Source organism: Eutrema salsugineum, unplaced genomic scaffold (assembly GCF_000478725.1).
Source record: "Eutrema salsugineum unplaced genomic scaffold, Eutsalg1_0 scaffold_6, whole genome shotgun sequence".
Taxonomy (NCBI): Eukaryota; Viridiplantae; Streptophyta; class Magnoliopsida; order Brassicales; family Brassicaceae; genus Eutrema; species Eutrema salsugineum.
The window spans coordinates 1,726,208-1,738,318 of record NW_006256547.1 but is presented as its reverse complement, the minus strand read 5'-3'; the positions used below and the strand labels follow the sequence as shown (position 1 = coordinate 1,738,318).

At 36.5% G+C, this 12,111-nt stretch overlaps 4 protein-coding genes and 1 non-coding gene across 5 annotated transcripts; 3 read left to right on the top strand and 2 right to left on the bottom strand.

The window, feature by feature from the left end:
* Positions 1 to 3,878: 3,878 nt before the first annotated feature.
* Positions 3,879 to 5,514, top strand: LOC18012997 (probable inactive purple acid phosphatase 29). The gene is made up of 3 exons (XM_006394248.2): positions 3,879 to 4,236; positions 4,426 to 4,823; positions 4,920 to 5,514. The coding sequence occupies exons 1-3, from the start codon at positions 3,942 to 3,944 to the stop codon at positions 5,394 to 5,396; spliced, it is 1,170 nt and encodes a 389-aa protein (XP_006394310.1). The 5' UTR covers positions 3,879 to 3,941; the 3' UTR covers positions 5,397 to 5,514.
* A 364-nt stretch (positions 5,515 to 5,878) lies between these two features.
* TRNAT-UGU lies at positions 5,879 to 5,950 on the top strand. Its single transcript has one exon. It is a non-coding gene; the product is annotated as a tRNA-Thr (tRNA).
* A 180-nt stretch (positions 5,951 to 6,130) lies between these two features.
* Positions 6,131 to 6,500, top strand: LOC18012996. Its single transcript, XM_006394247.2, is given in 2 exon segments — positions 6,131 to 6,354; positions 6,356 to 6,500. Coding segments are annotated over 2 exon segments (369 nt in total).
* Positions 6,501 to 7,364: 864 nt separating this feature from the next.
* LOC18012284 lies at positions 7,365 to 7,727 on the bottom strand. The gene has a single exon (XM_006394246.1). The coding sequence runs from the start codon at positions 7,725 to 7,727 to the stop codon at positions 7,365 to 7,367; it is 363 nt and encodes a 120-aa protein (XP_006394308.1).
* Positions 7,728 to 8,880: 1,153 nt separating this feature from the next.
* LOC18012283 (BTB/POZ and TAZ domain-containing protein 1) lies at positions 8,881 to 11,589 on the bottom strand. The gene is made up of 5 exons (XM_006394245.2): positions 11,392 to 11,589; positions 11,103 to 11,242; positions 10,461 to 10,764; positions 9,561 to 9,898; positions 8,881 to 9,298 (listed from the first exon to the last, which is right to left on the bottom strand). The coding sequence occupies exons 1-5, from the start codon at positions 11,521 to 11,523 to the stop codon at positions 9,112 to 9,114; spliced, it is 1,101 nt and encodes a 366-aa protein (XP_006394307.1). The 5' UTR covers positions 11,524 to 11,589; the 3' UTR covers positions 8,881 to 9,111.
* Positions 11,590 to 12,111: the final 522 nt, after the last annotated feature.

The following is a 12,111-nucleotide window of genomic DNA, read 5'->3' as shown; positions in this document are numbered from 1 at the left end:
CATCTCGTTGCACTGCACCAAACCAAGACAACAAAAATGTACTCAAACTCATTTTGGCATTCATAAGAACAACATTGGAATGGACAATTAGTCTGATTTGATTCCTTTCCCTTTTCATCTTCAACGTTCTAAGATTTGTACATGCAATTATAAAAAACACCAAAACCTCACATGATAAGTACATGAGGTTATCCTCTAGTAGATAATGTTTCATATATAAAGTTCACTCTCCAGATTTCAAATCCGCTTTGTTCGTGATTCAGGAAAACTTAAAAGAGCGAAATAGGTTTTCCATCTACTGGTAGACTGAAATTTTTCACTAATCTTCTTGTCTTCTTTACAATTTTGCGGGTCTAAAGCGATGAAATGATAGTCAATTAATCTTAAGTCTATATCCATTTAGTGTACATTAGAAATACCAATACTCAAGAATCACAGCTCAACATTGGCATTTACTAAATTCAAACTTTTTGCCAACTTATACTCAATATAGCACCAAATAAGAGTACGTTCCAAAGAACAAAGATTGACAAACAATCAGAGACCCTAACTCATTAAGCCAATGTGAAGTTAGAGTAAAATGATTTGCCTAAAGTCAAATTCAAGACAACCTGCTTAGTTACCAACAAAACATTCTTCATCAAATTTGAAATCAAAGACAAAGATTGATCATTTATTCTCTGTTTATCATCAAATTAAGTAGAAAACCACTTATAATCTCTCACTCGATTAGTAAATATCACTCAATAATCCACCAGAGGAAACGAAACCTATTCGGGCTAGAAAGGACCTCGATTTTAAAACCCAGAAGTTGTTAATCAGGATTCTTTCTTAAAATCAGCTCGAATTTCATGGTATTAAAGAGTTGATAGTGGCCACTTATGCTTCAGAGACGCTCGAAAACTGAAAAATTGCTATCATTAGAGAAATAGGAGAATGTACCTTTTCTTCGAACTCAGCTTCTTCCATGGCGAGTAGAATCTCTTCGTTCTGCGGCTGGGGCCATTGTAACGGTAGCAAATACGATGCCGGAATTGTCTTCGTCGACGACGGGAACTGGGTCATCAACGTCGGAAACTGTAACATTATTCTCTCTCTCACTCTCTCAGGAAAAATGTTGTACCTTTTGATCTATACGGTAAATGAAGAACAAAAAAACCAGGTTAAGAAAAACGCTGCGTTTTAATAAAGACCCAGTAAAATACTTATTATTGAGCCCATTTATATGAAAAATCTGGGGCCCATCGTCTTAAGTTCCTCACACATATTATTCGTGTATAAAAAAATTGGAATTTATGTGAATAGTTGAATACTGAAAGACAGTGAAAGTTATCTTTTCTTGGTTTGTGACGTGTCGGAAATAGTGAAAGCATTCTTGTCGTATGGATTTAATAACCCATCAAAATAAGTTAAAGCATTTAGTGCAAGATCTGGTGGGACCCTGCTTTTAGACTATTGTAGAAGAATTGTTTCTTACGCGAAGGCCCATTGGGCCACTCCCTAACCTTCCGCGTGTGACGTAATTTTGAAACTAACAGCATAAAACAAAACCGATTAAATTCTTAAAAAACAAGAAAAATATTGCATATATTTTCGAATTTCGATCGATGTTGCCTTGTAAAATACTACTAAAACTTGATTACCAATAATACTAAATTTCAGAAATAATAAAACAAATAGTGCATCGACAAACAAATGTGTTGTTCACGATATTGATGATGTTTTGTTCCACTATTTAACTTTTTTTTTTTTTTTATAAACTCTATCGGCTGATCCGGTCAGCCCGGTAAGAACGCACCGAAGTGCTATAGTGTGGATTTCTCCCTGGTTCAACGGTTCAACATACATCATGAGCTTTGAGCGAATTCGAGTCAACGGGCCATGAGATCCATGAGATCCAAATGGGCCACCACACTACTTGACCTGTTACTGGACTATTATATTATCCAGATTTTCTACATAATTGTGTTTTTGTTTCCATGAGATCCATAAGATCCAAATGGGCCACCACACTACCTGGCCTGTTACTGGACTACTATATTATCCAGATTTCCCACATAATTGTGTTTTTGTTTCCAGGGAAGATCGAACCTGGGTGAAGTAGTGTAACACCCCACACAACCCTTCCCTACCACTGAACCACAACGATGCGGACAGACTACTACTATTTAACTTGCATGTCATTTACTATCACTGCTGTAATTAAAGCCTGTCTCGAACCGAACAAATAAAAACAAGAAGCTTGAATTCATTTTTCTTTACAGTGTCAAGTCGCGAAACATGTGGAGAACGATACGGTAAAAAATAAAAATAGACAAAAAGAGGGCTTAGAATAGATAAAATGTTGACTATCAATCTTGCAAATATATGTGGGGTGAATAGTTGCAAGGCTGTACATTGCGTTCAAAAACTTGAGGTAAAATGAAAAAAGAAAAGAAAAATACATCACATATTCACATTATTATATAAAAAAGGCCAAACACACCTTTAAAAAGGTTAACTCTTTATACCTTTTTTTTCACACCCATTTCCTGTGAGAAAGAGGCCTCGCATGCGGGAATATAACTATACGGCTTCTTAGAACGACACAAAACCTCTCTTTTATCTCACTCATGCACACACACACACACACATATATAAGTCTTTGAATTTGTGTATATCTATCTATATTTCAATATATAAATAGCTTGATTGAGATCAATTTGAAAAGATTAAAGAAATATGTTTCTTGCTTCAGATCTTCCCCAAAAGCTTGTGTTCTTTATCTTGGTTCATCTCGGTGAGATTGATGATGATGCTGGAAGCTCTTGTCCCGGTTAAGTCACATTGAAGTTCTCGAATCCATTGATGAAGCTAAATGGGGAATAAGCTTTCCTGGTCCGATCGATTTCATCTTAAGTCTTCTTATACATGCATTTTATAATAATTGAGTCAATGTTGTTAAAGTTGGTAGTCCATGTTTTTATCACTTACGTATGTTTTTTCCTTCTTTCTCATTGAATGCAAGGTTCAGCATTAATTATCCTATAAGTTAACGAAATTTATTTTGGAATAAAAGACCTTTTTCATTTGTGGATCAAACACATCTGATCATCTGAATTATGTTGAGGTTACATATTTCTCGTATTTGAAGTTTAAAACTAACTTGTTTATTAAGTTTTTCTGAAATCCGACAGAAATAAATTATATGTGCTTGTGCATATACACGTTATAATCCTTTCGAGGTTGATCTGTTAAACTCAACCCCTTTTTCGCTATGAAAACTCAAACTCTTTGATTTACGTAGTCTCTGATGATATGATATCTCGATCGACTTCCAATATATATCAATACAATAACATTTTGACATGAACAACTCACCATATATAAATCTCATGGCGCGATAGCCATATAGGCCAATAGGTAACCGTTGGATCAGTTTTCACTTTTCACAAACTTGATAGAATTTTACAATAGAGACAAAAGGTTTTATTAAAGTTACCATTAATTTTCACTACGAGTTGGAAGAATCGTGGAAATGAATAACTCTGTGGAATAGAATCACTATAATTTTTTTTAATTGAAAAACTGTAAGATAGAGCAGAAGAAAAAGAAAAACACAAACCAACAAGAATTATTTTTGTGGAATTTTATGGCTTTATCAAATTAGATATATCATATATCCAAAATATAATCTGTATGTCACGAATTGATTGCTGCTACATATATGGTTGGGAGTTCTGTTTCAATTTTGAAGGGGGGCCTAGGTCATTTACTCATCGTTATAATCACACAAAAATTAATAATTAACTGGATGATGAAAATACGAAACTTCTAAGAAAAAAAGCAAATATTTAAAAGTCTTCCTTGTCATTGCTTGGCTTCTTCCGACACACTTGCTTTCCATTTCCACACTGATAGACTACAATCAAAAAATTATTGTCTTTCTTGGTCCCTTAACAATGGCGGACAATCGAAGAAGACTGACCCTGTTCGACTTCTTTCTTCTCTCCGCGTCCCTGGTTTGTCTCTGTTTAGCTCCGATTCCAGCATCGGCACATCGTCGGAAACTCAGGTTCGGTGTGGACGGCGAGTTCAAGATACTGCAAGTGGCCGATATGCACTTCGCAAACGGCGCGACCACACGGTGTCTCGATGTGCTTCCTAGCCAGAAAGCTCACTGCTCCGACCTCAACACCACCGTCTTTATGTCTCGAGTCATCGCCGCCGAGAAGCCTGACCTCATCGTCTTCACCGGTAAAATCCCTATATTAAAAAAAAAACCCTAATTTCTCCGCCCGATTGCTTACCACTCCTTAGACTGGAAATTTTACTATTTTGAAAACGCTGGATTTTGCCAGGGTTTACATAAACCCTAATTTTGGATATATTTCTGTTGGTTATCATAGCAATTGATTACTCTTGGGGTTTTGTATTCGTTCTCAGGTGATAATATATTTGGGTTTGATGTTAAGGACGCTGTGAAATCCCTGAACGCTGCTTTTGCTCCGGCGATTGCGTCTAAAATCCCCTGGGTTGCTATTTTGGGAAACCATGATCAACAATCAACATTGACCCGACAAGAACTCATGAAACACATTGTGAAGCTTCCCAACACTTTATCCCAAGTGAATCCTCCTGAGGCTGCTCATTACATTGATGGGTTTGGTAATTACAATCTCCAAATCCATGGAGCTGCTGATTCTAGTCTACAGAACAAATCCGTTCTCAATCTCTATTTTCTCGACAGTGGAGATTACTCTAGTGTTCCTTACATGGAAGGTTATGACTGGGTCAAAACTTCTCAGCAATTCTGGTTCGACCACACTTCAAAACGTCTCCAGGTATCATTAACAGTGAACAATCTCTCTCGTGTTTTACCCTCATTGATCTCGACCTTTTGTTGTTGTTTTGAGTCTTGGTTTTGATGGTAATCGCAGAGGGAGTACAACAAGAAGCCTAATCCTCAACAAGGTGTAGCTCCAGGACTAGCTTACTTCCACATTCCATTACCGGAGTTTTGGAGTTTCGACTCAAAGAACGCCACAAAAGGAGTGAGACAAGAAGGTACATCCTCGGCATCTACAAACTCAGGTTTCTTCACGACATTGGTAGCTAGAGGAGATGTGAAATCTGTGTTTGTGGGTCACGACCATGTCAACGACTTTTGCGGTAAACTCAAAGGGATGAATCTATGCTATGGTGGTGGGTTTGGGTACCATGCTTATGGTAAAGCTGGGTGGGAGAGGAGAGCGAGAGTTGTGGTTGCTCATTTGAATAAGAAGAGAAAGGGAAAGTGGGAAAATGTGAAATCAATTAGGACATGGAAGAGGCTTGATGATCAGCATCTCTCTGTTATCGATGATCAGGTTCTTTGGAGCGATTCTGCCAAGGGATCAGTTGCTCCTCGTTTATGACTTCATGTAGTTATTATGTACTTCTGTTTGATCTCATTATAATTTTGGGTTTTGTAGTAACGGAAACCAAATAATCAAGTTATATAAAGTGCATTGGTTTCAGTTTGGTTTAATGTAATGTAAATTCTCTTCTAGGGGTTGCTCTGTTTCGTCAAATAGCGCTATAACATGCAAAAACTCTGGCCCTATATTGTTGCCTTCGGATATGTACCCGTCTTATTGGAGAGATCCTATCGGATCAGCTCAAACAAAATGCCACTCTGATGATAAAATGGGCAGGCCCAAACTTGTACCACCAAAACTCTTATAATCGTATGTTTAGCCATTTCTATATATCTATAAAACCTTGTAACCATTTTTATATGCTTTTGTTTTGTTATTATGTTCATTGATATTTTCCACCCAGTGATTGATTACAGAGTGTAGTGCAGACCTAAATAATTTTGGTCTATAAACATAATAGATAATGAATGTGGCAAGTGGCCCGTATAGCTCAGTGGTAGAGCGTCAGTCTTGTAAACTGAAGGTCCGTAGTTCGATCCTGCGTGTGGGCACGTTTTTTTATATTCCTTTTTAATCCTTCTTATCAACTATAAACGACGACGTTTAGTAATGGTTTCATTTTTGACATTGCCAAAACCTCCGAAAAACTCAAAACTCCCCGACGGGAACGGCCGTCGTCGTTTTCACCCGTCACTATAACGATCGACGAGTTTTTGGTTTTTAAATCTGCAATGGCGACTCTAATGAACAGGTTATTCAGGAGCAAGTCTTGCTTCAGTCCAATTCAGAGGCTTACTCCTTCTCTCATCACTTACCAGAAGAAGCCATACATCGAATCTGTTTTCGAGAAATCTGACCCAGCTTCTCTTGCTAATCCCGTGATTACGATCTCCGGGAATGATTCCGATCAATCTATGCGGTTTTGTCCTAGTTTCTCCATGGGCTGCTCTATGTCCGGATCTAGCTGAAACAGCGTCCTTTGAGGAGAAAGATGAGAAGAATATCGTGATTTACGCTGATAGTGTGAAGAAGAAGAGGAAGAAGAAGATGAACAAGCACAAGTACAGGAAACTCAGGAAGCGTATGGGTCGAAAATCGTAGAAAACCGCTTGCTGTCCGATCCCTCTTTTGCTGTTTCCTTTTTATTATTTTTTTATGATGAGAGCTTCAAATAAGAACGTTCATTTCATTGATTTAGAAGAAAACGATTCGAAATTTCTTTCCACTAGCTTTGAGAATCTATAAAATTGCATTGTCAGCAGTTTGTGTTAATCGTTTGTTTGTTCCACATTTTTCATCTAATAATACTAATAAAACAAACAATTTGCGCCATTCGCACACAGTTGCTGTGTGTTATGTCTTTTATGATAACTTCTACTATTTGAATTCTTTAGGACTTGCTATTGCCTTTTTAGAGTTTGTTCATTGGATATTCCAAGTCTGTGTTTTTTTTCTCTATTGTATTGTGTTTGTGCCAGTATGGTTTCTTCATATCTTTTATCAGACCATAAGCTTTAGATTTTGATAGCGTATATTGTGATTCTATAAACTATTTGAATGTGTACTTGTCATGCTTCACTTAGCTCTTCTTCTTCGATCAGTTTAGTTTCTCCGTGTTGTGTCTTCGGACCAACTAAAGACAGTTGAACTAGTTTGATTCTAGAGCTAAAGTGTTGACAATGAGGTTTACGCCATTATAACTCTGAATCTCATGGAATCTCAGATGACTTCTTAGTGATTGATATTCAGACCAGCTTTACTCTGTTTTTTTCCTCTGCATTGCATATCATGGTTGAATTTAACAAGGAAATACTTTCAACAACGTTTGCTGTAAATATCACCTTTATTGGCTCGAACAACAACAAAACTCTAGAATCACCACAAGACACAAGAGATCTGATATCTTAAAGACTTGAAAGCTAACAATACCTAAGCCTGAAACATTAAGAAACTTAATTCTCATCTTCATTTGCGTGTGGGAGAATTAGGTACGATGTGCGCACAACTATCCTTGAGAAGACGAGGGAAGAACGGATTCAACGGAAACATTTGGGGCCAATAGTTTACATCTATGGTCACAAACGTTTTGCAACAAGTGGCCTCAATGCTTCCAAATTGGCCAGAGAGAATGGAATTATAGATTTCAAGTACGCATCCTTCAACATCGAAGAGAGATGACCAACATTTTATCGGATCGATGGGAGAAATCGGTGGGAATATACTTGGAATCGATGGCTGCACTTGAGCCACTCCAGGTGTAACCAAAACGGCAGCACATAAGCCTATAACTAGGATCCAAGAAGCAATGGCGTTGGATTTGATCTCCATCTCTATTTTCTTGTTCTTCTCTCCTTTTTTTAGCTAGAGGTTAGGTGCTTGGATGGTTTAGCTTTCGGAATAATTAGAGAATTGAAATTTATAGGGGTAGAAATAGAAAGGTGAGTTAGTAAAGTCAATAAGAATCACTCACAAGTTTAAGTTTAGTGTGTTTTAAAGAGTGACTCTCATGTTTAAAAAGCAAAACAAAGTTACAATATATATCTTTAACCTTTTAGATATATATTTTTTACCCTAACAAAAATTATGTGTTTTTTTACACAATTAATTTTAAAACTATGAGTTTCTCCAATTAAATTATAAAGTAGAAATGCATAATTACAATGAAAAAAAATACAATAACATATAATAAATAGAAAATACAAGAACATAGTAACTTATAAGATAAAAGGTATTTTGAAATGCATGTAATTCTTTTTTATTCAGTAATGAATTGAAATGTGACGTATCAGACAAGAAACCACATACATTGCGCGGTTCGTCTGTTTCCCACGCGTCTTACCTTTTTCCTCTCCAATAATGAATAAATAAATATCTGTTGTAACAAAATAGCACATGTTTTGTCTAATTCCTTTGTTGCTTTTGAATCCTCAATTATGATCAACTTCCACTATACAAACGACTAAGACCGGTTAGTCAATTTTGATCTCCTATATTGAATTTCTATTTATTCCTTTCACCATAGTTACAGCTTACAATTATTGTGAAAGATTTGACCGATCCAACTTTAATTTGAAATAAAGAATTACCTCAAAATAATCTTAGATCAATCAGGTCAGGTCATATAATTTTTCAGATCAACTAGCGATAAAAAAATATATTTAAAATTTGTGATGCACATAGTCTATAGTCTTTTTGAATTGTATAGTCTATAGTCTATATTGACAAATTGGAATTGGATAGTCAAAGCCAAATTTAATTCTAAATTATATTCTTGAGAATCTTGTATCGAAAACACATGATGAAAAACAGGAGTTGTGACAAGACCTTTTGGGAACGGGATCATAAACGAAAACTTAAGAATATATAACTATATATCTCATATTAGTCCCGTTTTAAATTCGAGACGAAACGAAAAAAGGGTCGAGACGGGATGAGAACGAGAGCTCTTAGCAACTAAAATTGTGTTCTAAACAAATTCCAATAATTAAAGATGAAAATTTTACTAATGAAATACATAAGTAAATACATATATCTTACAAATAAGACCCAATCAAACGAGAGATTAAAAGGGTTACTCGTCGACAAATTTAACCCAATCAACCGGTCTGAGAGACAAATTACAAATAAATATAACTTCCGACTCTAATAATGGCTTCTAACAATCGCTCATTATATAATCTACCAAGAAGAAGAAAAAATGAAATTCTAATCATCACATTAACTTCTTTCGGATTCTGATGAAATCTTCTGCGTCTTCTTTTAACAACACTCCACTTTTCTTCTTCTTTGATTGAGACAACGAAGACATGGCTTTCGCAGACGCAACTCTCCTCACCAAAACCTTCCACTTCGTGTCCTCGACCATTTTCTTGTCCTTTTCTCCTCTTTTCTTAAATTGCCTACTCCAATCACCAAATATCAAAAAAAGTGACAACGAAATTAGATTCTAATTTTAAAAATATCTTAAATAACAACAAAATATTTTCAGCCGGCCGTCTGATCATGACTCATCATCTGACAAGTAGGTCACCACCATAAACATATTATTACTATTGGCGCCGAAAGTGAAAATCAAAACGAGAGTGACTATCGAAAAGTGAAAACTTTAATAAACATAAGAAAACGTGGTTTTGATGATCCTCAAAATGTCGGTGTTTTTACCTGCAAAGTGGGACACGGCAAGATTCAGATTGGTCGCAGATGGAAGAATGGAGTCTGAGTAGTTGAATCATTCTCTTGCAACGAAGACAACCTTTGCCATCGACTCGTTTCTTGCAGACTGCAAAGTGACGAATCAGAAGTTGGAGTCCATAACAAGTCGAGAACGCACTGCACGGACCAGGTTTTACTTGAGATGTTGCCTTGTTGTTGTCTACGTTGGACGATGGTCCCACCAATGCACAACCTTCGGTGCATATGTGTTCGATACATTCCATGGCTTCACTCAGTTGCGTGTACAGATTCTGTTCTCGTCTGTGTCTCCGTCTTCTTTTCTTTCTCTGCAAGAAATTACCAAAAATACACAACTATGATCAGAGGCTAATACGGATAAATTCAAGAGTGCTCAATTCGGATTTGCATTCGATTTTGATCCAAATGTCTCCGTTTATGAATAGTAAAAATCATATTTGTTTTCAATCCATGTATTTCGGTTTATGAATAATAGAAGTCTTGTCAAATCAAATCTAGTGTGAACCGGGAGGAATCAAACAAAAACAATAAAAAACAGAGCTTTTGAAGGGATCAAGCAAAAACAATTAAAAAACAGAGCTTTTGAAGGGATAAAAAAAAAACAATAAAAAACAGAGCCTTTTAAGAACGAAAAAGAAAAGAAAAGAAAAAAAAAACAAACAAAATTTGGTTTCGGTTAGAATTCGGTTTTATACCAAACATTTCATTATTTTTAAAATCCTTTTTTTGTTTCCTTTTTCTGGTTCGGTTATGGATTGGTGGATAGTTATCTTCCTATTGAACCGGGATGGATCAAACAAGAACAACAAAAAACAGAGCTTTTTAAGAACAAAAACAGAGAAGAAAAAAAAAAGTTTAAAAATTTATTACCGATTCAGCCTCGTCGATGAATTGGAGGATGTCGAGTTCGAGAAAAGGATCGTGTTCTTGAAGAAACTTCCATCCTTCGGTCTGCTCAACGATCTTGAACTTGGACTGAATCAAACGCATACACTTGAGACAGAGGTCAGGTGCGTCGCAGAGCCGAGCCAGCTGTAGAACATCGACGACGTTCTCCGCCGTTACTATCTCGCCGACGCCTTTGGTGCACCGTCGCTTCAACTGAGTCACCATGTAAACGTGTGATAGAGCCAGTAGATGGATTCCGTATTTCTCCATCTCCTTCTCCGTCAGACTAAATTAGAAAGACATAAACAGGGTATTTTAGTCATTTGGGTAAGGGCTTGAGAAAAAAAAAAGCCACAGTTGATTATTTCAAATTTGATGCTTAATAGAGTTAATACTTTAAGTCTTTAATAGTTTCGTCTCTCTTGTGTTTCACACGTTTTGAATATGGAACAAGTCTAAATCAATCGTAATCCGGTTGAATGAGGGAGAAGTCGAATTTGGTACAAATGATTTGCGTCAGAATGACAAATTTCCGATAGATCACTCAAATTCTTCTTAAGAATTCATCAAAAGTTGAATAAAACCTTTTACTAAACCGGAATGATCATTGAATTGATAACGAACCTGGGAGAATAGAGGAATCTGAGGAAGACTGAAACGGCGTCGCATGGAACACCGAGAATCTTAATGACTCTCTTTGATGATCCGCCGAGGTTTTTCCTCGGCTTCTCTATGATGTTCGCAAGTACCGGTGAAGCAGAAGCCTGCATTTTTCGATTTTAAACAAAAAAACCACAAATTAACACACAAAAAAACGAAGAAAAAAATGAATGTTGGATCGTGAAAGAAGAATAAGATTTAAGGAAGTACGAAACTGATCGGACATGCAAAAAAAAAAAAAAAAAAAACTTACGAGGACGCCGGAGTGTGCCGGAATCCGACGGCGGCCGGAAGTGATGATCTCAACATCCCTTTCAACCACATCGTAAGAGATCTTATCGGCGACGATTGAAACGCCGTCGTTTGTAGTGGCGGTTACGGCCATCGTGGACTAAGACAGCTTTCGTTTCAGAGAAAGAGAAAGATATTTAGAGGATGGTTCAATTGATGGAGAAGCTTGAGGGGCTGCATCTCTGTATTTTATAGACAGCTTAACAAAGCCTGCTCTTTTTGATTTGTTCGTCCACGTGGCATTTTTATTTAATAAATATCTTAGTTCCTGTCTTGCCCCCACATTCACGCGGTTTTTTTGGCGCGTGTGTTTGTTTCTCTGAATTTTTGTGATTAAGCCATAATAATTTGCGAAAGGGAAGTAATTAGTTGACTGTATTTGAGGTGTTTAGGGTCTATATCGACACGCTTAAACAAGTCATGAGTGAGTCATGATAAAGAACTAGGGGTCGTCTGTAAAACCAACTCTGATCCGAATACTAGAATGTGGTTTTCCGTTTTAATAATAATCAATAACAATCCATAAATATGGGTTTTCTGTGAGTTTACTGTAATGGATTGCATATCAAACTTTAACTCTTTTTTTAAAAAAAAAAGTCTGTATACAGAATTTCATGGTTATGTTGTAGCATTTTTGAAAAAAATCATAACTGAAAAATGATTATGAATTAGTGTAGTAACC

Coding starts and splice junctions, on each gene's coding strand:
- LOC18012283 (XM_006394245.2), bottom strand. CDS start 11,523: ATGGCCGTAACCGCCACTACAAACGACGGCGTTTCAATCGTCGCCGAT. Junction 9,899..10,460: donor TCATCGACGAGGCTGAATCG/GTAATAAATTTT, acceptor AATTTCTTGCAG/AGAAAGAAAAGAAGACGGAG. Junction 9,299..9,560: donor TGCCGTGTCCCACTTTGCAG/GTAAAAACACCG, acceptor TGATTGGAGTAG/GCAATTTAAGAAAAGAGGAG.
- LOC18012997 (XM_006394248.2), top strand. CDS start 3,942: ATGGCGGACAATCGAAGAAGACTGACCCTGTTCGACTTCTTTCTTCTC. Junction 4,237..4,425: donor TGACCTCATCGTCTTCACCG/GTAAAATCCCTA, acceptor ATTCGTTCTCAG/GTGATAATATATTTGGGTTT. Junction 4,824..4,919: donor ACACTTCAAAACGTCTCCAG/GTATCATTAACA, acceptor TGGTAATCGCAG/AGGGAGTACAACAAGAAGCC.
- LOC18012284 (XM_006394246.1), bottom strand. CDS start 7,727: ATGGAGATCAAATCCAACGCCATTGCTTCTTGGATCCTAGTTATAGGC.